The 25,147-nt window shown below is 40.4% G+C and overlaps 2 protein-coding genes and 1 long non-coding RNA gene across 9 annotated transcripts in view; 1 reads left to right on the plus strand and 2 right to left on the minus strand.

The window, feature by feature from the left end:
• LOC144646386 (uncharacterized) overlaps positions 1–5,766 on the plus strand; it is a 33,408-nt gene extending 27,642 nt beyond the window's left edge. For all 7 annotated transcript variants that reach the window (XM_078505945.1, XM_078505943.1, XM_078505947.1 and 4 more), the window contains 2 exons: positions 266–405; positions 826–5,766. In XM_078505945.1, the coding sequence (XP_078362071.1) occupies positions 266–405; positions 826–4,399 (3,714 nt within the window). In that variant the 3' untranslated portion in view covers positions 4,400–5,766. The remainder of the gene's footprint in view (positions 1–265; positions 406–825) is intronic.
• A 245-nt stretch (positions 5,767–6,011) lies between these two features.
• Positions 6,012–25,147, minus strand: part of LOC144646477 (uncharacterized) — a 45,754-nt gene continuing 26,618 nt past the window's right edge. Inside the window, exons 2-3 of the long non-coding RNA XR_013569424.1 lie at positions 6,353–7,000; positions 6,012–6,267 (exon numbers count right to left, since the gene is read on the minus strand). This is a non-coding gene — a long non-coding RNA (uncharacterized LOC144646477). The remainder of the gene's footprint in view (positions 6,268–6,352; positions 7,001–25,147) is intronic.
• LOC144646389 (uncharacterized) lies at positions 7,720–23,964 on the minus strand. Its single transcript, XM_078505951.1, has 15 exons — positions 23,481–23,964; positions 21,881–22,218; positions 21,368–21,517; positions 20,309–20,402; positions 17,129–18,090; positions 16,130–16,579; positions 14,837–15,046; positions 13,424–13,824; positions 12,723–12,789; positions 11,892–11,999; positions 11,154–11,373; positions 10,450–10,643; positions 9,417–9,546; positions 8,593–8,842; positions 7,720–7,890 (listed from the first exon to the last, which is right to left on the minus strand). Exons 1-15 carry the CDS (start codon positions 23,767–23,769, stop codon positions 7,839–7,841), a joined length of 3,915 nt encoding a protein of 1,304 aa, XP_078362077.1. The 5' UTR covers positions 23,770–23,964; the 3' UTR covers positions 7,720–7,838.

Consider the following 25,147-nt stretch of genomic DNA (forward strand, 5'->3'; position numbering starts at 1 on the left):
TTTTTGCACTTTTCCGCTGAGAAGACTGCGCCATATAATTGTCAAGAAATTTAAATGCATTTGAGGATAAGGCAAAATGAGTCTGGCGGTTTGCTAATAGTCAGCGTATCTCGTTGCTTTTGTAACAGATTTGTGGTAGTTTAGCTAAAGGTTACTCAATTTTTCCGATGACCGACCGAGCGACGAGCTAGGCGGACGAACGAACAAACGAACGCTTGGTCCTCCTAGTCTTCATAATTAAGTCGTATTTTTAATTGTGTCTCAGGTTATAGCTTATGGTATGAAGGAGTATGGCTGGTCGTTAGGTGAGACAATGAAGTACGTCAAAGCGCGAAGAAATGTTGTCCAACCGAACGCAGGATTTTGGAAGCAACTTATCACGTATGAAGGAATTTTGAACTCAAGGTAACAGACCTAACTATGAAAGATACCCCATAAAGAAATATACTCCCATCAGCCTGGAACGTGGGACTATGTTCTCAGAAGTTCCGTTCCTCCCGGAAATTTTCCAGTGGGATGAACCAAAAAGTCGTTTTTTAATTACATTCCAACCCTTATTTCTGAAATTTCTTTTGTAAATGATAAACAGCGATGAAAGCTTTTTAAACCTCTTAAACTTTAGAATCTCTATTTTCTGTCGTCCATTATAAACCCCAAATCTATTTCTGTACTTTTGTTTTGGGGCTAGGCCCATTGTTGTGACTGGCTGTCTATTATTTTTCAAAGCCATTGGAGTGCCTCACGTCCGAGAGGTAGTAGGCTACCCTTGATATATCCTGTAGTTTATAGACTCGCACCTTTTTCTATTCCTTTCTTTTTTCGTAGCAACAACCGTTATAACAGACTGTTTCGGCACGGATCATTCTCGACTGATGCAGACGAGGTGTCAAAGAGCGCAGGAGCTGTAAAAAAGCGGAGAGAAAAATCTCCTTATTCCGCCGGCGAGACTGATGAGCAGCAGACAGAGGGCATTGACACTGTAGACAATTTCCCAATAGAAACTGATGACAGTAATGAAAAACTTGGAGTAGTTGAGGAGACTTCAGAGAATACAGATGATTTATGTATCTCCGAGGACGCTTCGCTGGAATTTGGCAAGGCAGATTCTGTTCCCGCAACTAGTTCACCAATTGGTCCGTGCCCAGAGGCAACTGTTGAGACCAACAAAGAAGTCCTCGAGGAGACTAATTCGGTAGCATCAAGTTCTAGCGTTTCGGAGATCTCTGTGGTCGAAAAGACGTCGCTACAGAGAGTGAGATCTGTCCCTGCACTGTCTAGTGATGACAAAAAGGGACAAGAATCGGATGTTGAACCTACAGGGAACTTTCGAAGGTCGTACTCTTTACGAGAGCGTGGTTCGGCAAAGAAGTTGCAAAATCTTCGCATTGTCACTAAAGCTAAGTCCGCAAGCGACGAAAATCTGAAGGAATTCGAGCGAAAAAAGAAGGAAATTCTTGGCTGGGAAGAAGAAGAGGCGAGGGATTCTCAAGACGCACAGAACTTTGAGAAAGAATCTTTCGTCGATGGTACGCGCGGTAGCCTACCTAGGGACTTACATGGTGTACTTGAAAGCGGATTTGTGAAAAGGCATTCGAGAAGATTTGAAGAAGGCGTCTATGATGCGCCAGAACTTGACGATGGTGTCGATTTGGCGATGCCTGAAGAAATGGATGTTGAGTGTGCGCCTGTGGAAAGTGATAAAATCACAGCAGAAGAAGGACAAGTTGAGGATGAGAGTACGCCAAGCGAAGAACCCGAGCCGGGCGTGGTAAGGAAGCACAAGGAAGGTTACGAACTGAAGCATCGGGAAAGCTTGAAAAGACGGGCGTTGCATCAGCGAGGAGGGAGTGATGAAGGGAAAAGCGTAAAACGAGAAGGAGACGAAATTGAAGGCGTTTTGGATGTTGGTGCTGATGAAAATGTATTGCAACCCGTGGACGGGTTGGAAGACGAGCTCAGTGGTGTTAACGTCGTGGCACTTGTTAAAAAGGTTAACGAGGATATGAAGAAGGAAGTGTCTGTTAGAAGAGCGTCAGCTTCCAAGAAAGAGCAAGAGCTGAGAGCGTTTGTTCAGAAGGCAGGGGAACAGATGAAGGACGCCCTAGCTAATGGCGAAGATGAATCCTCGCAGAAAGATAACTATTCCGTCACCGATAAGCTAGATTCTGAACAGATTGGTGAAGCTTCTGGTACTGGGTATATTAAGAGAAAGACTCGTGTACTTGTCCTTGAAGAAGACGCAGAGGAATTGTTGTCGGAAGATTCGCAGTTGACGGGATCGTCGTCCTCTGAGTGCAGGGACCCAGTTGCGTCTGAAGGTGACACCAAAAGCGCGACGGAAAACATCGAACTTGTGAAGCCTGCTGTTGTGGACAATGTGAGTGCTAGCATAGAGTTTACAGAGAAGAGTGCTGCAGATGAAGCAGAGACGTCCGAAATTTCAGTATCTGGAGGGGACAGGAAGGGTGGCCAGGATACTGAGGATGTCCCTCCGAGAGGTCTAGTCAAGCGACACACACTGTTACTTGAAGGGAAGCTTCAGCCATTAGAGCAAGAGTTGGAGAAAGAAGCTGAAATTAAAGAAGGAAAAGAAAACGAACTTACGATTGACCGAGAGGTGGGTCTTTGTCTCTCAAAGGAAGAAACAAGGAATGAGGTCGCAGATACAGAACATGCAAAGGAGAATGTTGAAGTGGAAACTGTGGAGAAAATCAGTCCGGAAAGAGCAGATGTGTCTGAAGTGTCTGAGCAGGACAAGAAAGACGCAGGGAGTGAACATGATGCGGAGAATGTCCCTCAGAAAGGTCTGGTGAAACGCCATACGCTCCTACTTGAAGGTAAGCTGCAACCACTGGATCAAGAATTAGAGAAAAACGTTGAAAAAGAAACTGGAAAAGAAAGTGAGCCTATGGTTAACCAGAAAGCGTGTCCCTCTCCTTCAAAAGGGGAGGATAGTGTGGCTACAAATACAGAACAGGCAGAACTAAGAGTTGCTCAAGTTGCGAGTGCGGTTGTGAAGTCAGAAGAGACAAGAGCCGCGGAAAAAGAAGAAACATCTGAATTGACAGAGGATAGGAAAGACATTGGAAGTGAAAATGATACGGAGAACGTCCTTCAGAAAGGTCTAGTGAAACGTCACACGCTCTTGCTCGAAGGACGGCTACAACCATTCGATCAAGAGTTAGACAAAGATGTTGAGAAAGATGACGGAAAAGAAGACGACCTCACACTCGACAAGGAAGCATGTTTGCCTGCTTCAGCAGATCAAGAGCAACAACGATATCAAATCGAGCGAACGAACGATTCAACAGTTGAACAGTGTGAAGAGGAGGAGCAAGACAACGAAAACGTGTCTGGTTTGGTGAAACGAGCCAAACTGCGCATCGAAGAACGACTGCAACCCACAGTGGTGGAATCCAAACAGGAGTTGGAACAGTTAATGGATCCGGATGGATCCGCAGCTGTTGATGGAGAAGAAGAACATTGCCACGAAGCCGACAAGAAGGAGGAAGGAGATGAAGGTGTAGAGCAGTTAGCAGGAGAAGAAGAACCAAGCGAGGTCGCTGTGGATACGTCAAGCGTAGTGAGAGTAAAGGCACACACTCAGCATTTAGAAGGCATCATTCGAGTAAAACAAGATGTGGAAAAGATTAAACGTCAAACATCCAACGATGACGAACCAAAGACAAAGGACGAACCTCCGAAATTTTTTATAGTTCCTCGCTTGTGTTCAAATGAGAGCATGGATGAAGGCAACGATAACAAAATCACTGCGGAGAAACGCGGTGAAGACAATATGGATGTCTTGAGCGACAGTGCCGTGAATATTGCTCTTTTTAATGCTCAGGAAAACTTGGATGCGGAAAAGGAGAACTTAGAGTTGGAAAATGAAAACTTTGTTGATTGGGACGCTGCAAATGTTAAACAGAGAAGGCAAATCTTTGAAGACATGCGACGGAAAGGCGACAAAGAAAACGAAAGCAAAAGTAACTCGCTTCGTCGGCAGGAGTCATTCCCGAAGATGACTCATGCAGCCGAGAAGCCTGCTTTGCGGCGTCGGTCCGTTTCCGATGTAACCGCGACTGTTTCGTCGGGTTCCGATCGTGAAGTTGGTTATACCATTATATTCAAGAATAAAGTTGTGGCGTCTTCGAGTTCGTCATCGCTCCCACGAGACTGGAGCCCTCTTGAGTGTAGACAAAGAAAGGAAGACAAAGGCGAGTTTCACACAAAGGAAGTGTTCTCCCCTGAAATCTTCCGCAAAGATAAACTCGAGCGAAATACCAGTGTAGAACTCATCAAACGCCAAGACAAGGAAAATGAGACTTGTCTAAGTGTAAAAGAGACAATTCAAGTTCTAGATTCTAAGAATCAGAGAAATATTAATACTATTATTTAGAGATCAACGCTCAGCGAGACTTGAGCGATTTTCAATTGAATGTCGTTTCCAGCGCTTGGCGCCGGTCACGTGTTTTTGCTTCGATTTCTTATTGGTCTTTGTGTTGTTTGCGTTTGCGATTAGTCATTGTTACTACGTTGGTTTTGATTTTACGACATTCAAATGAAAACTGCTCTAATTCATGTAGCAACCTTCATAAATTTGCCTTTTTCAAGAAATTTATTTTTATTTTGAATATAAATTATGCACGCAGTTATTAGATTAGATTATCCGTTGTACATAGTCATTTTTAACGAGGAAGAGATTTAATTTTTGCCACCAAATTATAAGTAGTTTTATTCTTGGCAGCAAATGTTGAAATTTTGATTCAAACCAGTTTATATTTGTTGAAAATTTTTTTGGCCCAAACTCAAGATATATTTTTGTGTTGGAGACCAGCACATTACTTCTTTGCAGATGCCAGAAGGAAAAATCTTTTTAAAAATACATCATACTTAGGCGACATGTTTGCTTCTGTGAAGCATCATACGAAATGAACCAATCAGAGACGCGTATTTGTACCACAAGCTGTATAAGGCGATCTTTGTTGATGTCGTTGTTTACATCTCGAATTAAAATAGCGTGCGAAATTTCGTTGTTTCGTTCATCATTTTAACATGTGACTGATCGCGTTGCCACCTAGCCATTGGAAAGTCTAAATTTTTGTCCTCTCAGGCCAAACACCGGCCAGAGCAACGATCGCCCTATTTTAAAATCACTGACAGTTCCAATTCCAGCTTTATTTCAAATCATAGGACCTTGAAATGTTGTTTACAGAAACGCAATTTCAGGGACAGATACAGATTTAATTCTCTATACTCGGAATTTTTCAGTTCAAATTAATAAAAGAAGAGGTGGTATATATATATCGATCCAACAAGACTTGAAGTCGCGAGTCACTCGAGATTCACTTGAAAATTGCTTTCTTTTCTAACATCTTTTCCGACACCTTTGTAAAAATAAGTTTATGTTATATTCTGTAAAATACAAGACGAGTTAAAATTAGAGTATTAGAACTAAGAAGTGGTTTCAGAAACTCGTCCTTATATTCTGTGGCTACAGAATATTGACTTTAAAATGAAACATTCCTTGGGTTACAAGATTCGGGTTACAAAAATTCTCATTTTGATAACAAGAAAACAATTGAAAACTTTATTTCCAAGATCAAGATTTTCAGCCTGTTTTTGAATTGATGTATTGTAATAATTTTGCCGACATTTATTTGGTCAAACAGAAGATCATGTTTATAAGGCAATGTTACATATAGAATCACAGATAGTAATATTTAATTGAGTCATCAAGTTTTGAATAAATAATATTTATTGTGGTTTTTGCTGCCATTTGTTTGACCGTGAAACGACACGCCTCGCGTGCGGAAAGCTCGCGAGTGCGTCTCCTCGCGCGCGCGAGAAAAATCCATTCACTCGGGCTAGGAACAGCAAACGCTGTTACTATTTCATTTTTCCGCAACATTTTGCTCTGCGACGAATTTTTCCCATTTTCTCGCTGAGAAGCCTGCTCTTGACAAAAAAAATATTAATGTAATGAAACAACCAAAAAAAAACGAACGCAATTTGTTTCAAGCGTTTATTTTACCCGTTGAAAACCGAAATACCATTACATGTATGCACTCTAAATAATACAGGATTGTACTTCATATAGTTGCCTGAAAGTCTGCAAACAGAGTCCAGATATTGTTGCTAACACTTCAAAAGTCCATACAGACAATGGAAATGAATTGTTCAACAATGGTACGAGCATGGGACAAAGAAAAAATCTGCGTCCCCGACGAGAATCGAACCCATGGCCTCCCAGATACCGGTTGGGCGCTCTAACCAACTGAGCTACGAGAGACTCGTGATGAGCTGGGCCATAGGTCATTTACTAGGTTTATATGTGAGCACGCGTCCTCACCATGAGTCTCTCGTAGCTCAGTTGGTTAGAGCGCCCAACTGCTATCTGGAAGGCCATGGGTTTGATTCCCGCCAGGGACTCAGATTTTTTGTCCCATGCTCGTGTCATTGTTGAACAAATCATCTTCATTATTTATCACCGAGCTTAAAATTTGCCATCTTTATTATTTACTATTTTCCACCGAGCCGATTGTGGTAAACGTTTATTTTTGTAAGCAAAAAGTTACTCGTGAATAAAACAATTTTAAATTTCCTATTATATAGGATAATTTGTTTTGTGTTATTTGAGGAATAGATGTCTCCCTCAAACAATTGTTTACAACCTATATTTTTAATTTATAACCACGTCAACAAACCCGAGCAAATTGTGAAAGTTAACTTAGCCTTAAATATAGCGGGCTTTCTAACCTTGACGTAAAATTCTACCTTTGCTATACACTAAATTGGAATATTTCGCGGTCTTCTGACATCTTAGACAACACTTAAAGCGAAGCAATGTCTAATAACTGAATTTAACTTTTTCATAAATTCTACAAGGAGGTTTGTAAGAACAAACGAACTCATCATTTCAAGGATTCCTTAGCCTGCGTAGCTGGCGGTTTTGTTGGGGTAAACGCGCGCGCGAGCTAGCGGTTAAGCCTCGAGGGGCCTAGCTATAGGGATATATAGAGTGTTTTCATGGCAGCCATGTTAGAGGAGTCAGACAATAAAATATATTTGCATAAAAATGAATTTTTCCCAAAGGAAAATCATTTTATTGTTTTACTCCTCCAATATGGCCGCTATGAACACTCTCTATTGCTCGCGTTCGCGTTTACAGTATACCCCAGCCGCCACCCACGCAGACTAAGGTTTCCTAGACTTGGTACTCTCCGCTTGGGCTTGTGTGTGACCCGTATTCAACTAAAAGCTGAGCCGTATACCCCATTCACACCAACAAAACATGTTCAGTTAAACTAGGTTTAACAAAATGAAAATCAGCAACAGTAAACTGAAAGACTGAATTTTACTTTGGGTTCAGGTACGCTATAATTTAAGGTTTAATTGTGTTAAATATGAAGTCAGCACACATCAGCAACGTCTTTAAACGGCCTTTAAACAAACCTGTTTTTGTTTTGGTGTGTGGGGTTTTACTCTCTCGAGACAGACCATAGGCAATGTATGTAAAAAAGTATAAGAATCTGGAGGCAAACCTGCTTAATTTTTTTCAATAATAATTATTTGAAGAGAAAAGGACAGGTCATATTTGAAACCAACTTATGTTGGCAGTGAATGTTTTCGCCAGAGAATTGCACTGGCGAAGTACTTTCCGTAATTTCAAAATACAGTCACTATGTTTTATTATCTGTATATTAATTTATTTAGAAATGCTATAATAACACTTAGTCACCGAAGTGCACCTCTGGTTGTCAGAGACACCCTGTTGAACATTTGTCAGGACGTCAAGGCCCACTTTCTTTGCTTCTTCATTGTAGGAAGCAAGCATTTTACCAAGGGCTTGTGTCCGTGTCAATGGCCACACAGTTTGATATGGCATAGCTACGGAGAAAGAAAGAAAAAAAATTACGAAGTGAATTTTCATTTAAATATACATAAACTTAAATCTGCAGCTTTAGCATAATGCAGCTGATACTAGGGCTCTTAAATACATTTTACGAAGGAAAGGGAGCAGTATCCAAAGGTCTTACTTTATCAATGTTAAAAATGAACTCGACTTTAGGTGTCGAGATCTCAAACGAGCCAACAAGCCTCTTTCACGCAATCTCGTTCCTAGCGCGAAAGATATCCAGACCTAAGAGACCGGTTTATGCATATAAGTTCCCAGCTTTCGTCCGAGCAAATTAATAAAACGTTTACAAAAGGAGTCTGAGGTTCGATCCAAAAGTTCGGTACTAATGAAGTATCTTTAAAGAGATCCATGTGGTCTCTGATTGGTTGCTACTTTCGCGCCAAAATTTATCACCAAGCAACATCCAATCAAAGACAGTACATGGACCACTGCAGAGCCTCCTCAATTTTGCATTTTTTTTAGTCGAACTTTAGACATCATCTCTCCAGCGGGAGAAGAATTCATTTCAGAATTGAGGGACACCTGACGCATTACAGCTACAAAGGGTGTAAACAAATTAAGGCGGATAAATCAAACAATGAAATGCAGCGCAGTCACGTATGACGAGTTTGGGCTGTCTGTGCCAAAGAAGGTAGCCTGTGGTATCATGTACCAAAAGGCGTTTAGCTAACCTGAGCTTTTCCTTTGCAATAACAGAAGAAGAGTAGTCAGGAAGAAACAGCGTGCTAGCACATGTGGAGGCATGGGGCAGACTGTCCTTGTCTCCGCCAGCTTTGGCCACAGTGAAAGGAGCGGGAGGCCTCTTGCGTCCCGTCACAAAACGAAGGAATCGACTCCGTTCGTCAGAAGTGAACTGAGTCAGGACTGTGCGAAGGTGCTTCACTGACTCGGATGATTCGTTTAAGTCATCTCCGTATTTACCTAAGAAAAAATACAAACATCTAGAATTAATGACGCTCGAAAAGTCAGTTGCTTGAAAACTGCAGTTGTGTCGTTACAATAAATAACTAAAGCCTGGGCTAATCGAGAACGCGATGTCCTAATTATTGTTAGTGCACTGGACTTCAGATCGAGCAGTCAGGGTTCGAGCCCTAGCAAGGGTAATTTTGTTCCGTTTTATGGGCAAGTCACTTTCATTTCACAGCGCCTTTCTCCGCCCATCGCCAAATTAAATTCTTGGGGTAACCTGCAGAAGAGTTTTTTTCAATGCTTAGCAAGTATAGGCCAAACGAGTGAAACCTCTTGACCTCTCAAGCAAAATTGAGCAGGTTCAAATTCGATGAAAGTGCACGGGAGCCGTGAACGTAGGAGTCTCCGGCCAAACAAGAGCGAGATGTGAGCTCTTGGTCTGGCTGGGCCCGCACTTCAGAGTTTCGACAAGAAACAGTCGCCAACACCGTGATTAAATTTTCTCCCGCCTTGGATTAGCATCTTGTTTGCGAATTTCAACTGATTTAGCCTGATGAGTCTATCAACAACATATGGAACCACTTACAGGACGACTTGAGCTGTGCAAGAGAAATCTCGCGATCTCCACAGACTCCTCGCTCCAGGTTACTCCAGGTAAGAAGAGAAAGCACTGACTCTGGGATAACTGACATCAGGCCCTCTCTGATTGCTTGAACCTGAAAAAATTATAGCAGTGTTTTGTTAAAACGGCCATTAAAAAACTCATTAATAATTCATAAAGAAAATACAAAAGAAATTAATGTTTAATGAGTGTCTTTATATCTGATAAAGACACGGCTAAAGTTCACGCCCAATTTTCTAGGCCAAAATAATCCCGAATCTAAATATTAGTGCAAGAATGAGTTGATCTACATCAGAAGATTTTTAAGCCGTTCAATAAATTCGCAGTTCGTGTTTTATCAAGTCTAAAACACTCGGCTGCGCCTCGTGTTTTAACTTGATACAACACTGCTGCTCATCTATTAAACATTACCTAAAACGGTAACCTCACTATTAATAAAATCCAGCAGAGATTTGTTTAAGCGTCCAAAACAGAGTGCAACTGTACAAGACTCCTTTTCGGCAAAAAACAAATTAAAACTAATAAAATATAAGTGGGAATTTGCAGTGGCATTTCCACAGAGTGGCTCTTCATTCACTGTTCCCGATCTAATGGGAATTTGGAAGTGTTGGTTTCTGTGGAAGGAGGAAAACTGGAAAACCAGCAGAAAAATCCTCGGAGCAAGGACTAGAAACAACAACTAACTCAACCCACATATGACGCGCCGGGTCAGTGAATATCGTCTAAGAAGGACATTGATTTGTACGTGAAATTAAGGTAATGCTGCAAATTTGAGCAAAAAGCCTTGCCTCGTTCCAAAGCCTCATTCAAGCCACGTGGACATGACATGGTGACATCACCAGGTGCGGGCATTTTTTTTTTCACTTTGCCTAACCTCGCCCACTAATTGATTAATGCTAGTTCACAACGACAGCAACTACGCGTTCATTGATCGTAATCGCTTAGCCCTAACCAAACTGCTTGCAAAACAGAGAAATTTACTTCATTCATGTTATACCTGTTTTGTGAATTCAGTCATCCGGGCTCGCCTCACTAAACAAGCATACTCCTGCCTCTCCTTAGGCTTCACTACTCTCCCCTCCCCTCCTGGGAGTAACTCCACACGGCGCCCGTCACTCAGTACAGTGGAGAAGGTACACTCGTTGCCATAATTACTGAGGTATGAAGCTTCATCTTGGACTTCCAGTTCATCTACGATATCAAGTTAGAGGAGTATCGTTACATTATAGTTATAGGAAAATCGTTACACCGTTACACCGTTACATTACTTTGTTCGACAAAACGCCCAAATAATTTGTTGTACACAGAAAGTTAAAGCCCACTGAATTTTTCGTTACAACTCGCGTGTAACGAGACAAGTTGTACGAAAAATTATTTTGTGCAACAGAGTCACGTGTCCGTTAGTCACACGTTCCAGGGTTCATTCTCTTTTGAGCTATTGAAATTCCATGACTTTCCATGACATTTGTAATGACTTTTCCAAAAATTTCCAAAAATCATCTTCATTTCAGTTAGACATTTTACCCTTTTCTTCACCAAAAAACCCGCCTAATTAATTTTTTTACAATCAATACTATTTTCCATGACTTTCCATGGCCCACACTAAAATTCCATGACTTTCCTGGCCTGGAAAATGAAATTCTAAAACTCCATGACTTTCCAGGTTTTCCATGACCCGTACGAACCATGTGTTCATCTCACCCGTTATGTGAAGAGCCGCTTCATCAATGGCAACATAGTCTTTCGCCCACGTGACATGCTCTCCAACGATGAGCTTCCAAACAAATGGAGGGAACGCCAGAGTGAGGCTCTCGTCACTGCGATACACTCCTCCCATGAGGACCCCTAGCCAGTGGAACATGTGCAGTGCGTCACAAGATGGATTGGGAATGAAACAGTCCAGGAAATCACCAGTCTTCTCCTAAGAAAATACGTTAAAACATGCAGTGAATATTAACATTGTCTGTCTGTCTGTCTGTTGTCTTTTAATGGCCTTGATGCGTTCAATTTTGCGTTTTTGCGCCAACGCAAAAATTGGCTTTAGGTACAATACTCGGTAATGTGGACTTGTATGCTCCTTGCCCTGTTATAGACCAAAGCAAGGAGGTGATTTTTTCTGAGCTGTTACAGTAACACACTGTTGCAGAACAAAACTGGAGATTTCTATATTCTAATATCCATTGTAAAATACCTACTCCTGGTACCACCTCATCAAGGGTCCCTCCTGGTCCAAAGTCCCTAGTCGTGCGCCCTTGCTACCTAAATTTTGTCCATTACTTGCATGTCATTTTTTCCAATCGACCGGACTGTAGGCACCGAATACACGTGCATCATAAATTTCAAACTAAATACTCAAAACCCATTCTTTGCACAGCAGTCATCTGGCATCAAAATTTTGGCAGCTAAGGAAAGAGTTTTCATACTAGCAGCACCACATACCTTGTGATTAGGAGTTCTGATGAGGTATGGCAGAATATCTGGTATGCGTTCTTCAGGAGGGCACAGCTCGTCAGCTATTTCAGCCAAGGAGTCACGGAAACCACCACCCTGGTGTACAAAAGCAAAAAAGGTCACCACTAAACTACATGTACAGTTCACTATGCAAATAGTTGTGTGTAACTTGAAAAATTACCAGGGCCCAGTTGTTCAAAGGGTGGATACCCTATCCACCGGATAAATCACTATCCGCTGGATAAGTATTGACTAAACAAACCGTGCTATCCACTGGATAGTGATTTATCCGGTGGATAGCGTTATCCTTTCTTTGCACAAATGGGGTCGAGACAATAGACCATATTCGTATTCTCGATATTGGACTACAACAAGCTTGCAATGGAGGCTAATGCGGGGAATCTTTTCAAATGCAAAGGACATGACGCTCTTTTTAATGATATTTCCCCACATTAGCCTCCATTGCAAGCTAGTTCCAGTCCAATACCGAGAATACGAATAATTATGGTCTCAGGGCTGCAAAAAACAGTCGGTCTGGTCATCAGACATTGGCCGACCAAAATTTGCTTAGGTCCAATGAAATCCCAAGTGTGGTCGGACATGATGTCCAGCCATTTTTTTGATTGTAAATCATTTTACGGCAACAATGAATAAAATTCAACCTTTTGTTCTTGGTGATGTCCGACCACAATTTTGTTTCGTACGACCAAGCTGGTGTCTTAGTAGGACATATGTCCTTTCAAGTGAAAAAAAAAATATTTGCAGCCCTGTTGTCTATTGAGAAATGAGAAATCTCATAAAAAATTCGTATCAACTGACCTGATCAATAATCCCTTCACCGACAAATTTGACTTCCCACCATTGGTCATACTTTCTCTTGTTCCAGCTGAAAAGAAATGTAACAGAAACAGTTCAAGCACACTCATACTTGGGGTTAGCGGGAAAAAGTTTAAAGGACAAGGCAAAGGCAAAGTTAACACATAAAATAAAATAAAACAAAGCCTCTCTACATCAATGATTCTTTTATTTCCAGTGACAATAAATTGTTGTGTACCGTGTTGGCTTCAGTTTTATGTTTGTAAAGCTCAATGACTATTTGAGATAACTCATGCAACACACTTTTCCTCAGTTTGCCGCTCTTGTAATATATAGAGCTTTGTACTAGAAATTCAGAGCAAGTCTAGCTCTAACGCCAATAAAGAAGTTTTTGTCAGCAAATCATGAACTAATGTACATAATAACGTGGTTCGCGTGACTTTCCCGCGCTTGGCTTTATGCGCTTGGCGTTTTCCCACGTTTTGCAAAGGAAAAAAGCCTCTCGTGCTTTGCGCCAGAAAAACGTTTTCCCTCGCTTAGCACCAGTTACATTTTCTACCGCGCTTATCACGGGTTCAATGTTTTCCTGGGTTCTGATTGGTTTATAATCTAATTTGTGATTTTGGTTCTCTCATCATTTTGGTCTTAGTTTCATGACAGGCACTAGTGAAAAAAAAAAAAACATTTAAAACAAGCTAACTGACCGGAAATGAAGCTTCTCTCCTTTCAGCTCATGGTACACCTGTACAAAAACGCTGTTACGCGAGTCAGCATGCCGCTCGATCAGCGGTACTCGCCTATCCACCGTTATCACAGGCATGTAATCAGGGGCCGAAAGTTCAGTGGTGTGTAGCAGCTCTTGCACCAATCGCCAACGCTGATTGCAGAGAGGCAGCAGAAAGCGCATTTTTGGCAACAACGATGACAGGTCGTAGCGCACAGAGTTGTTGCTGTCATTTTCTTGGCTGCTAGTAGGGCGGACACTCCATTTTTCTGATGGGTCAGCTTGCTTTTGCGGGGTATTGTTGTCCAGCTGTGCCGAGGAGCTGGGCTGTGGAAGATCAATTGCTTCTTGCTTTGATGCCTCTATAGAAGATTCCAACTTCTGTTGGGTAATCAAGTAAAATATAACAATAAAAGACTGAGTGAGCATCTTTACCAAGCTACAATCACAGACAAATTTTACAGAAACACAAAAATATCTTAACCAGTAATTCCCCTTCTCCCCCTTTCCAACGTTAGGAAGAATGAAAAAACAATGCCTCCCATTGCTGCCTTTTTTGCAACGTTGTAATGGGGGGAAGGGGGATCTCTATTTCATTGCATTCATAACGAATTGTCACGTTATTTTTGTTAAATGAGGTGTTCCAAATACTTTCGTCTGGGATTGTAGATAGTCAGGAGCAACACTTGCATTCATTTTACACTGATGTGCAGTTCTTAGTTTTAAGTTTTCTCGTCAGTACAATCGCAAACTGAAACCATTTACTTCAAAGCCCCTTTGACAATAAATTTCTGTGTGTAAATGTAACATTTGAGAAATAATTTACTGACAATAAATAGTTCAGTATTATTGGTTCACCAGAGTATGCCCTGTGCATAGGCAAGGTTGTACAATTCCACACACATTTTGCCTGCTTAGGCTGGTTAAAAAAATAGTGTCGTGCAATCTAGCCAATCATTGCAAACTAGAATGGTCCTTTTAAATACCTAAATAACAGTTTTCCCTACCCTTTTGTTTACCCCAACTCGTGATACCCTAACCCCTTTCGGGTGGAGCCTGCCCATATTGTCCTCTATAGGTAGTACCCCCTGGCTTCAACATGGATTTCTAATAGCAATTTTTCATGAGTCCTTCAAACGACTAGGCTGCCCATTCGGAATACTTAATAACCCGTTTGAACTGTCACTGGAACCTGTTTCAAACGATGTGGATATCCGTTTGTAACCCATTCAATAGTCATTTGTTTCACCTGTAATGGAAAGCTGTTAGTGTACGTTTTTACATGAAAGGTCACAATTGGTTTATTGGTCATATGATTGGTCAAAAGTGACTTCTTGGTTTTACTAGAGAAAACCCTCTATCAAGTAAAACAATTTCTTGATTCAAGGTCTACCTTGTTTAGCTGCTTCTCTTCTTCTTTGAGTTTCTTCAAGAGAGCTTGCAAGTTGTTCCTGTAATGGTCTTGCTTCTGTTGTCTGAGGAGCAGTTCGTTCCGCTGCAGCTTCACATCAACAACATCCATGTCAAAAGTTAATTCCTGTGGAACCAACTCCTGCTCCCGAATGCTGTGAACTAGTTGCTTTTGTTCTTCTATGAAATGTATCTGCAAATGATACAGTTAATTTATGTAAAAGTATAGATTTCATCTGTAAAAACGGCACAAACATGCTGTTGTTTGTTATCAGGCGAAAAAGAAGCATTATGAACCAGAAAATACATGTTCTCCAGAGGGTGAAATTTGAATACTACTGCTACACTCATCGCTGTAGTAAAGAAAAACAACAACTCACAGCAACCTGGTTCAGAAAAGGAGTTTTCTTTTTCTAGCTACTTAATAACAAAACTATTTTTTTTTAGTTTTTACAAGAAGAAAATTGAAATCTACAAGCTTTAATTCTTAAGGACCTGATATAAACACATGACCTGACCTACTAAAACATCTTGACCAATACCCCATTCACACTAACAAAACATGCTTAGTTGAAGAAGGTTTTACAAATTAAATAAAAATAAGCAACAGGAAACTGAAACAGTAAACAAAATTTTACATAGGGTTCCAGTAAGCTCTAACTTATGTAATTTCTGACGTTTGAATGAATGAATTAGTCAGAAATTACTATTCTGACAGCAAGATTGAGAGGCTCACGGGTTGTTATGGGGTATCTAGGTATATAGGTTTTTGGCGGGAGATTTAGGTCATTCTAGGTCATCAGTCCTCGCCTTCACTTGCTTTTCTTTTTTCTTTTAAGTGTTGTTTGTTCAGCTTTTGTAACTAGTCTATTGAAAAATGCACTAGATTATTTAGTTGTGCCCTTTCCTCGGGGTCTCGTGCTGCTGCATTAGATGAGGAATAAGTTTCCACATATTTTTGGCCACTTCTAAAGGATGGTTTTTAGTGGTTTTTCATATCTGGCGTAGCACACACCTTAATACTCTTAGAAACAGCTGTTGTTTTTTTGCTAGATTCGAGATTTGTAATTAGGATACATTTTGCATCAGGTGACTGACTGACGCATCATTAGGATACATTTTGCATCAGATGACTGACGAACACATCCTCAATAAACTCTTCACATTGAATGTCTCGTGTTAGCGTAGTCAGAATGTGCTTTTAATGTGCTAAATTAAAAGTCAACAAGAATCAGCTAGCAGAATTACAACAATACACACGTATGTTCCCTCCTACCTTGTTCTTGACTGACTTGAGCTGCTCCCTGTACCTTTCAAGGGATGCACGTGAGGCTGTGATCTTTTTGGCATTCACTTCCTGCAGGTGATTATTCTCCTCTTTAGGTTCATCATCAGTCCTTCCCTCCAAATCAAGCTTTGACAAATCTTCTTTTCTCTTGGAAACTGGTGTTTGGCTTCCACCAGTCTCTAAGTATAGCCATGATGACATGAAGGAAGACTCCGTGAAGGAATCAAGCTGGAATCTATTTGGACAAAAAGTCTTGTCACTTAGTACGGAGGGGCCACTCATAAGATAAAGCACAGAGTCCAGGATCTGAGCAATTCTGCACAGAGCAATAGCACGGTATGCTAACTTCTCTGGAGAGAAGCAAGACAGACGTGGATGGCTTGAGGCACCTGTCTTGGTAAACAGCTCAGGTATTACACTTTCAGCCTTGAACCATCCCTGTTGGAACAAAGATGCAAAACCTTCATGTTAGCAAATTAATATGCAACTGATACAATATACAGTGTATTCAAATGATAAATAAATGTAGAAATTTTTAGCAAGCAGTAGATCTTGAATCTTGTAGGAGTGTAGCCAGCTTTTTGAAGAGTTGTAAGCCTAGCCACCACATCAAAAATAACGTATCTTGAAAGTACTTTACCCTGAATTGTTTTTTAAGTTGGCTGAAAATTAAAATTGCAAAAAATGTTGCCTATGGGCCCAAAGGCTAGCTACACCCCAGGTCTGAAAAATCAGATGAACCAGGGTTCTCCACTGTGAGAGGAGCAATGATTTTTAAGGGTTGCACAACTGACTCTCAATTGAGGGATCTATAAAGTTCAAGTGCAAGCTGGCATATTTGCCTAGTTACTAGGGGTAACCTGCTACAGTGTATCGGCTAGCATCTCATCCAGGACCTTGCAGGACCTTGCAGAATAGTGCTAAAACCTGGCCGCGTGGACCACCTAAACTTTTTTCTTTTTTTGCAGTGTAAAACTCAGTGCTTACCTTGCATCTTCCTGGATTCGACTTTTCATGGATGTCACATAAAAAGTGCACAAGAACAAGGTCATTGTTTAAGTTCCAGCTGTTTGAGGGTGCACTGGATAATCTTTCCATATGCACCTTCTCCATGTCAATAGGTACATAACTATATTGTGGTCCATTTGATACTGATGATGTGCTTGAAGTTCTACATTCACTGGGTGAACTTAGTTGACAAGTAAAATCTTTGTCCAAAGAAGATTTCCGAGAACAGTTTTCTAGTGGTTCATTGTTACTTGATGTACTTGGCACTTTTATTGCGTCGCATGATATTGTTTGATGAGAATTGCTTTGACTCTTATCAGTTAAATCATTCATGGTGTGGCAAGGCAAATCAGTAGAAGAGCCATTGGTGGTAAGCTTTTCTGTTGCATTAAAATCTTGTGTACTGCAACCATTTGTAGAAGAAGCAGCTACTGTACATGTACATGGCACCCCATCAGACTCTGTTCTTTTTTCCACCCTGTCCTGAGACTCTTGTTTTGAGATCTCTGCATGTGACGTGTTAACACTGAGTATGCCAAGCTTATGAGCAATCTCTGCATAAGACAAGCTCTTCTTACTTCCTCTTCGTTCATTCTTTTGCTTCACTCGCCTCTTGATGTGAACATTCAGTGCCTGGCACCGCTTCTCAATGGACACATTACAAAGGCTGTAGTAATACTCCAGTACCGTTTGCCATAACTTGTCCTGCTGTAGATGGCTCCAAAGACTCTCTGAGCCTGTCTGATCTGAGTGAGAATTCCTAGTCTCCCCACATGTATCTTGAGAGCCAAAGAACGAAATCCTCCTGTCCACGGGTGAAGTCACGACAGTACTTGATTCTTTCTTAGCCTTTGACTTCTTATTGAGGTAATGCTGAATCTGTTGTTCAGATGGGACGTAACAGAACGCCACTGGTAGAGGCAAAGACATATGCAGACATTCTGTGAAAATAAATGACAAACAAATACGTTCATTTTAGTCAACAAAGAAAGCTGTTATGTCAAACATCTGTAATATTTCAACTGTGTACATGTGGCAACACTTATAAAATATTAATTTGAATGTATTTGCAACATTTAACCACATTGTTGGCCAAATGTATGGAGGCAGTGTGACCCACTGGTTTGGGATGCTGGTTTGTCAATATGGAAGTCCTGGGTACAAGCCCTAAACCCTGCCACTACATCTGTAACCGGATTTGTTCTCTGCCATCCAAGTCCAATTTCGTGACCATGCTTTGTAAATCTAGCCAACTACCCCAACTGGCAGGGTGACCAGTTGGGATATCTGTTTACTCTGTTTGGGTGGCATGCTCATAAACTACATGTAGCTAATCTTGAAGCTAAGTGCACTATAAAATGACAATAGACTTATTTAGACTTAGCTAGTGTGTTGTCACAACAACTTTAACTGTGAATCCTTTCTCATCATACAAGGCCTTAACCCATTGGCTCCCGTGCCGGCCGTAACCGGCCGCGCGAAAACCACCCCCCAAATTCCCGTGCCGGCCTCAACCGGCCGTAAAAACCACGTGTTGACAAAAGGCCTTTCCCTCCCTCCCTGGAGCTTTTTTGGTTCTCCTATTGTTCTATAGATAATAAGGGCAAATAAACCAATCAGAATCCGTTTTCTGCGCATATTTTTAGAGATTTCTAGGGGTCCTAGAAAGGAGGTTTTTCGCCTTTATACGTGCGTTGAAAATGTACAAGAAAAGCATGGCGCCCCGCGGGATGTATTTACAAACTTCTAGGGGCTTGTTTTCGGTTCTGGACACAGAGAAACACCTTTTTAACCTAAATATGGAATGAAGAAACATGGACCGATTTTAAAGTGGATCTAAAATGGAAACTAATGGATAACAGAGTGCTAAAACTGCTTTGGTGAAGAAATTTTTCTCTCCTTCGGCTGCCAAGATTATTTCGTGTCATGGCGCTTCTAAAGTGTTTTGACTACAATTCACGGCCTTGATCACAGTTTAATGCAGCTTCTCAAAGCTTCAAAAAGCAAAATGGTAATGTACAATATTTGCTTCGAACTTGAAAGGAATTTTAAGGAAGATCGGTACAGTAATTGACTAAAAAATGCCTTCCAAAGCCGTCGCTCTGAAATAAAACACTTTCACTTCAGATCGAATATTTAATTTGAACATGGTGCATGCGGAATATCACGGCTTTAAAATTTGCGAAATTTTAAGCTTTTTTAGACATTTATTAGCTTCATCGTGAATGAGAATTAATCTTAAACAAACTTTCTTTCAAGTTTCTTTCATTTGTCCAGCTTTAGTTTGGAATTTTAGGCTTTTGGAGTGAACAGATTTGATGTGCACGAGGTGTTATCTGATACGCATCTCTTTCGGCAGACTTGCCGTCGCGTTGTTGATTTAGTCGCTAAGATTTTAATTGTGTTTTACAACCTTCAACGCGAAAAGATTTACAGCAGTACTTCAGAAAATTCCAACAAGTATTTTTATTGACTTTGAGATTTTTAGAAAGCATTGTGAGTGTATATTTTGTGGAAGGAATTCTGTTGTTTTGCAAAGCGGTTTTGCTCTATTTCACAACATGATTCGCAAATAATTTTATCACTTCCAATTACCGCTTTTCTGTACCAGGATAATACTTCATTGCTGTTAAATTAATACCAGTAACAGTTTTACATAACATATGCCAACATTTTATCAGAGTGTTTTTAAGATTGCTTTATGTTTTGTTCAAAGATTTCGTGTTTTTGTGAGTTTTTAAATGACGCACGGAAGTGAATAATTTTTTTCCGCTGCCTTCAAGCTTGGTTTGGGATCAAGTTATTAAGGTTGATAAACATTTTAATTCATAAATTAGTCTTTTAACATGTCTAGTTGTATTAAAAGTTTACTTCAGAAACGAATTATTTGTCTGAATTTACTGCGCATATGGTTTATTTTTTCCACTCGCACGTCTGTGTTAAATTCTGTAAAAGAGCCGGGAATTTGGGGGTGGGTGCGCGCGTAAAACCTTCGGGAGTCAATGGGTTAACTAATTCCTTAACTAATTCCTTTTTTTAAAAAAAAAAAAATTAAAGGTACAAACTTACCCCTGAAATCTAAAATTAATTTTAATTACATTTTTGTATCTCTGGGAATTAACTTTCAGATTTTTTTTATAAAGTAGCAATAGTCCATACCACTTGCTTCTTGCAGTGCTCGCAGTCTGGCCAATAGGGTTCTTGCTTGCCCACGACTCACCAGCATATCGGATGGAGGGTAAACTTGTAGAGCCTGTACCCATAAACAAATGACATAATTATTAAATAGATTAAGCCTAAAAGCGGAGCTCCCCAGTTATTTACTTCGCCCTTTTTGAAAATCTGAATTACTGACCGTTAACAGAAAAAATATAGCACTTGAGCCCGTGATCCTATATAAACCATTTCTTGGTCAGCGGTAAACTTCAAAAAACATTCGAACTTAATGAGTTCTGTTTGTGAGCCCGCGATATGGTCATGTGATACTGGTCAGCGGATACCTTGTTTTGACAGCTATCAATAGACCATGACATGGATGTCCAATATCAAAGATGTAGCTGACACTAACCATAACCTTAAACCTATTTCTGGAGTATGGCCGCCATGTTGCACGACGTACGTACGTCGTACGCGCCCGCGAACCACACCGCTAGCCATGGTGACCATGAAAAACCAAAAGCATGTGTCTGTTAATTTTCTATGGGTATGGGGCTCTGCTCTGCGGCCCTGGGAGCTCCGCTATTATTGTCAACAATAATACAAAAACTTGTTGATATAAAATTATGACCTTATAAAGAATAATGTGATAGGAAAGTAGCGCTAGGGCAGGGACATTGGGTTCGAGTGGCATTGGCTGAGTTAATAATGTGGTGTTTGATCATTATGTTGTGTCTTGAGCAAGACAATCTTACATTTCCTCCCCCACCCCACCCCACCCATGTAAATGGATACTAGCAAACTATTACCAAGAATAGCCTGAAAAATGCTGAGCTGGGGGGGGGGGGGCTAACTGGTGATGGACAAGCATAGGGGGAGTACATGTAGCAATACTCTCAAGTTGCTTCACACTACAGAAACCAAATTATAGAAAATAATAATTGATAGATTTGCAGGCAGTCCTGCAAACTACAGTATCATTGGCAAACAAATATTTTAACACAGTACTTATGGTTGTGAATTATTAAAATAAAACAAGAAAACACATATCCAATCACTAACCTTTTCTTTCTTTCTTGAACTTTCTTTGGGAAAGTAAAGCTTGGGAAGACTTGAATCACTTTCAGGCATAGCCACTAGTGATGCAAAAGACACCTCACTGATACTAGTCTGTTTAACTCCCGTATCAGAGATACGCTCGATTTTCAGCAGCTGAATATAAAGGCAAGACAAGACAATATATTTATGGTCAAACCTCTATAATTTATTTTTAATAAATATTTTATTTACACCAAAAGCACTACATTAAAATAACACTGGTAACATGTAAATGTCTGACTGCTTAATAAAGGTTGGCCACTCGATAGAGGTGTTCTAAAATGTAATTAAGTGTGTATTGTGGCAAAACTTGAACTACATGACTGCAGAATATAGAATGCAAAAATAATCTGTGATGTACATACATGTACATATTAATTAATTGGTAACAACATTACGCTAATTATGCATGGAATTATGGCTTGCATATGTCTAAACCACTATAACTAAATATCTGGTGAAAGAAAGGAACCTTACCTTGCCTCTGCAAGGAATGACAGCAAAGCCTCCAATTTTGGTTAATCCTAAAATGAAATGAACTTTACTTGCTGGACAGGCAGCTCCACAGTAAACCCTATCATAATTACATCCTGCTGGGTCCAATCGAAAACAGTTTCCAGCCACAAACTTTGGTGGACAAATGTCGTAAGCCACAGTGGGAGAGAATCGTAGGTATTCCTCAACCCTCTCCTTGGCAAACGCCACAAGATCTTCATGAAGTTCAATGCCATGATTGATGCCCTGGGCTTGCAGAATACAACCAGCCAAGCAGGAGAAATAGCCAGTTCCACTGCCAATATTGAGAAATGACAAGCCTAGTACAAGTGAAAAGATATGTGTATATATACACTGTATGAAACAAAATCAGCTTTTGGCAATAAATTTTATTGCAGCAGTTTTCAGTGATATGCCAACTCTGAAATTCAAAATCCAACTAACGATTGAGTTTTTCACTGTCATCAATCATAATAATTATTTATGGCCACAGCCAACAACCATGAAAAATAGAAACAAACAAAACGGATCGAAATCTTCCAATCTTAACTGACAGATGTGACCTTTTGACCTGGTTGAAGTGAACCTCTGTTTCCCTAGGTCTGCTTAGATGATTGACAGCAGCAAAAAGCATGAACCATTGGTTGAGGATTGAATTTCAGAGTTTTTATCGCTGAAAACCGCAACATTTTTAGCACTGAAAATGTAAAACAGGTTACATTCACAATAAAACATGTAAAGACGTTTCGACTGAGAGCTTTAGGCCTTCTTTGGTTTGAAAATGGCAAAATGGCAAAGTGGTGCATAATGAACTTACAGTTCTTATGCACCACTCAGTGACTAACAACAAAACATGTGAATACTGGATGAGACAGCAAACATTATGCAAGCGATTGTACATATCTGGGATTTCTATATGTTCATTTTCTCGTCTTTCTGTGAATGTACGCTGTCTTGCCCAGGTTTCACATGTTTTGTTGTGTAAGTCAGCCGTGCAAACACAAGTATTAACCATTTTAGTTTTGTAAGCTGTTGCTTTTTTCCAGTTTTCAAACTGAAAAAAGCCAATGAAAGGTTCTCATGCAATCAAATCTTCTTTTTACAAGTTTTATTGTGAATGTCAAATCCTCACTGCAATTCTAGCATTTATCAGTTTATATGTTGGCTTAGTTTTGTTAAAATTAGCAATTATTTACTTCATTTTATATCCTGAAGCAATATTTTAAAATGTGCCGCTCAAACTTACTAAGTTTGCCACAGCATATAAAATTGGTGAAACTGAAAGGGAAAATCACACGTACAAATCATCACAACTATTTTGATCAACAAAGTCATGAGCTATTTGCAAGGTAGTCTAAGAGGCACATATGTATGCTGTGGATCAATTTTTCCCTTGGTACAATTTGATATTTTCCTTTGTTGTGGTGTATGGAACGATGTGATAATAAACAGAAAACAAAGGGGAAAACAAGGGGAAAATTGAACCACATTATACAATTTTTATTTGATACTTAAACATTGGGTACACGTTAACACAGACTGAGAAAACCACAAATAAAAACACAAATTGAAAACCTCCTACCTGGAGACAGATCTAGAGCCTCAAGCACAGTGGCATACATATGAGGAGCCGACATGTGAAGATGGAAGTCTCCAAGAAGAGGCGAATCGAGGTACGCTTCGACCTGTTGGTCAGGGGGAACGAAAGCCCCGCGGGGAACGGCTCGAAATGCCTCTTCTACTTCTTTACTCGTTATAACCCCCATTTGAACAAGTCTGTCGACCATTTCCTCATTGTTACGACCTGTACATCTCCAAGCCCCAGGAACTCCGGACGGATTCCTTCCAGCAATAACAACTGGCCACGACATTCTTCAGCTTGGTAAAATTTTCAAATGCGCTTTCTATCCTTGCTTCGTCACCGTTTTAGTTTCAGTTCTCTTCGTCAACGAGAAGGCAGATAAAAGCTTCATAACACGTTTACCCCATCACCACAAAACAACAGTTAAAAGACCTTCTACCTAGGGAATATAAAAATAAATTTCTCACTGCTTCCCAAAAGGTTCTAGGAAAATTACTTTGCATTCGTTCCTGGGATTTATGGCTCCCAGTCTCCCACGCGAAATATTCAAGGAGTTCGCAAGGAGCGATGGGACAAGAGAAGACAAAAGAGTCCCATCAACCCCCGCTTTCGTATCACGCGAGATCACGCGATCACGCTCGTCATGCGAATGACGTACTCGATCGCGTTTTGTGCATTGAAAGAGGAAGCATCAGCTATCTTACGCTGATTTTTTTGTTTGTTTTTGTTTTATTGAAGATCCTCCAGTCCTTTTCTCTCCGATCTTTCTGTGCATATGTATGTACGGAGGGTCCAAATATGCAAATGAGTTAGGGACGGACTATTACTTTTCCGGAGAAGGGGTATGAAAAATATTGAAAAAAAAAAATTGTTTGCAGGGCCTAAAAAGACAAAATAAATTGCTTTCAAACACGATAGGAATAAAAAAAATTGTTTGTTCTTCGAAAAAAAAAATGTTTGCAGAGGTGCATAAATTTTAAAAAAAAAGTTTGCAGAGGAATTTTTTTCCATACCGCCCCAGCTTCCTGGAAAATATAAATGTTTCGTCCTTAAGCTTCGTAGTGGGTCGGCCAGGGTAATCTCCTGAATGGACCCCACAACGTACCCCATCCTCAGGGTCTGGACGACAATAAATTAAACCAGGCAAAAAACAGTGGTTTCAGGAGCGAATTAGTTATGTGATGGGCTCCTGGAGGCTTCATCTCGCCGAATACGGACCATAAAAGGTATTAAGGAATGGATAAAAATTGATATGTCTAAGGGAAACAGGGAATAGTTTTTAACCTTCTTTTTCGGTATTAAATTGTATAATGTCGTAAAGTATATGAAATAATTCATATATATGTGAACTGTGGATGAGATGTAAAGTGAAGAAATGATCCTCTCAGTGAATTGCAATTAAAGATATTGCAAACTGAAAGAAACCAGAAAAAATTGTTCGTTTCTTTCTTTGCAATGTCTTTAATTGCAATTCACTGCGAGGATCATTTCTTCACATTAGATTGTATGCAAGTCTGCAGGGATGCAACTTAAACTATTTTCCTGTCCCGTCCTAAGCTGTAATTTAATCACTTTGTCTTCCCTCCCCACCTCCCCATCCCACACCTTTCAAAGAAATTGGCCCTTCCCTATCCCTGAGGATCTCGGGCTCCCAGTGCGAAAGTGCC

Source organism: Oculina patagonica, chromosome 3 (genome assembly GCF_052425735.1).
Source record: "Oculina patagonica isolate OP01 chromosome 3, crgOcupat, whole genome shotgun sequence".
Lineage (NCBI taxonomy): Eukaryota > Metazoa > Cnidaria > Anthozoa > Scleractinia > Oculinidae > Oculina > Oculina patagonica.

What these genes read in the sequence shown, in the direction of transcription:
- LOC144646389 (XM_078505951.1), bottom strand. Translation starts at nt 23,769, where the DNA reads ATGTCGTGGCCAGTTGTTATTGCTGGAAGGAATCCGTCCGGAGTTCCT. An exon ending in CGAATCCAGGAAGATGCAAG is followed by an intron (nt 16,580 to 17,128) that starts GTAAGCACTGAG and finishes TTGTTCCAACAG; the next exon opens with GGATGGTTCAAGGCTGAAAG. An exon ending in ATTGCAAAGGAAAAGCTCAG is followed by an intron (nt 7,891 to 8,592) that starts GTTAGCTAAACG and finishes CTTTCTCCGTAG; the next exon opens with CTATGCCATATCAAACTGTG.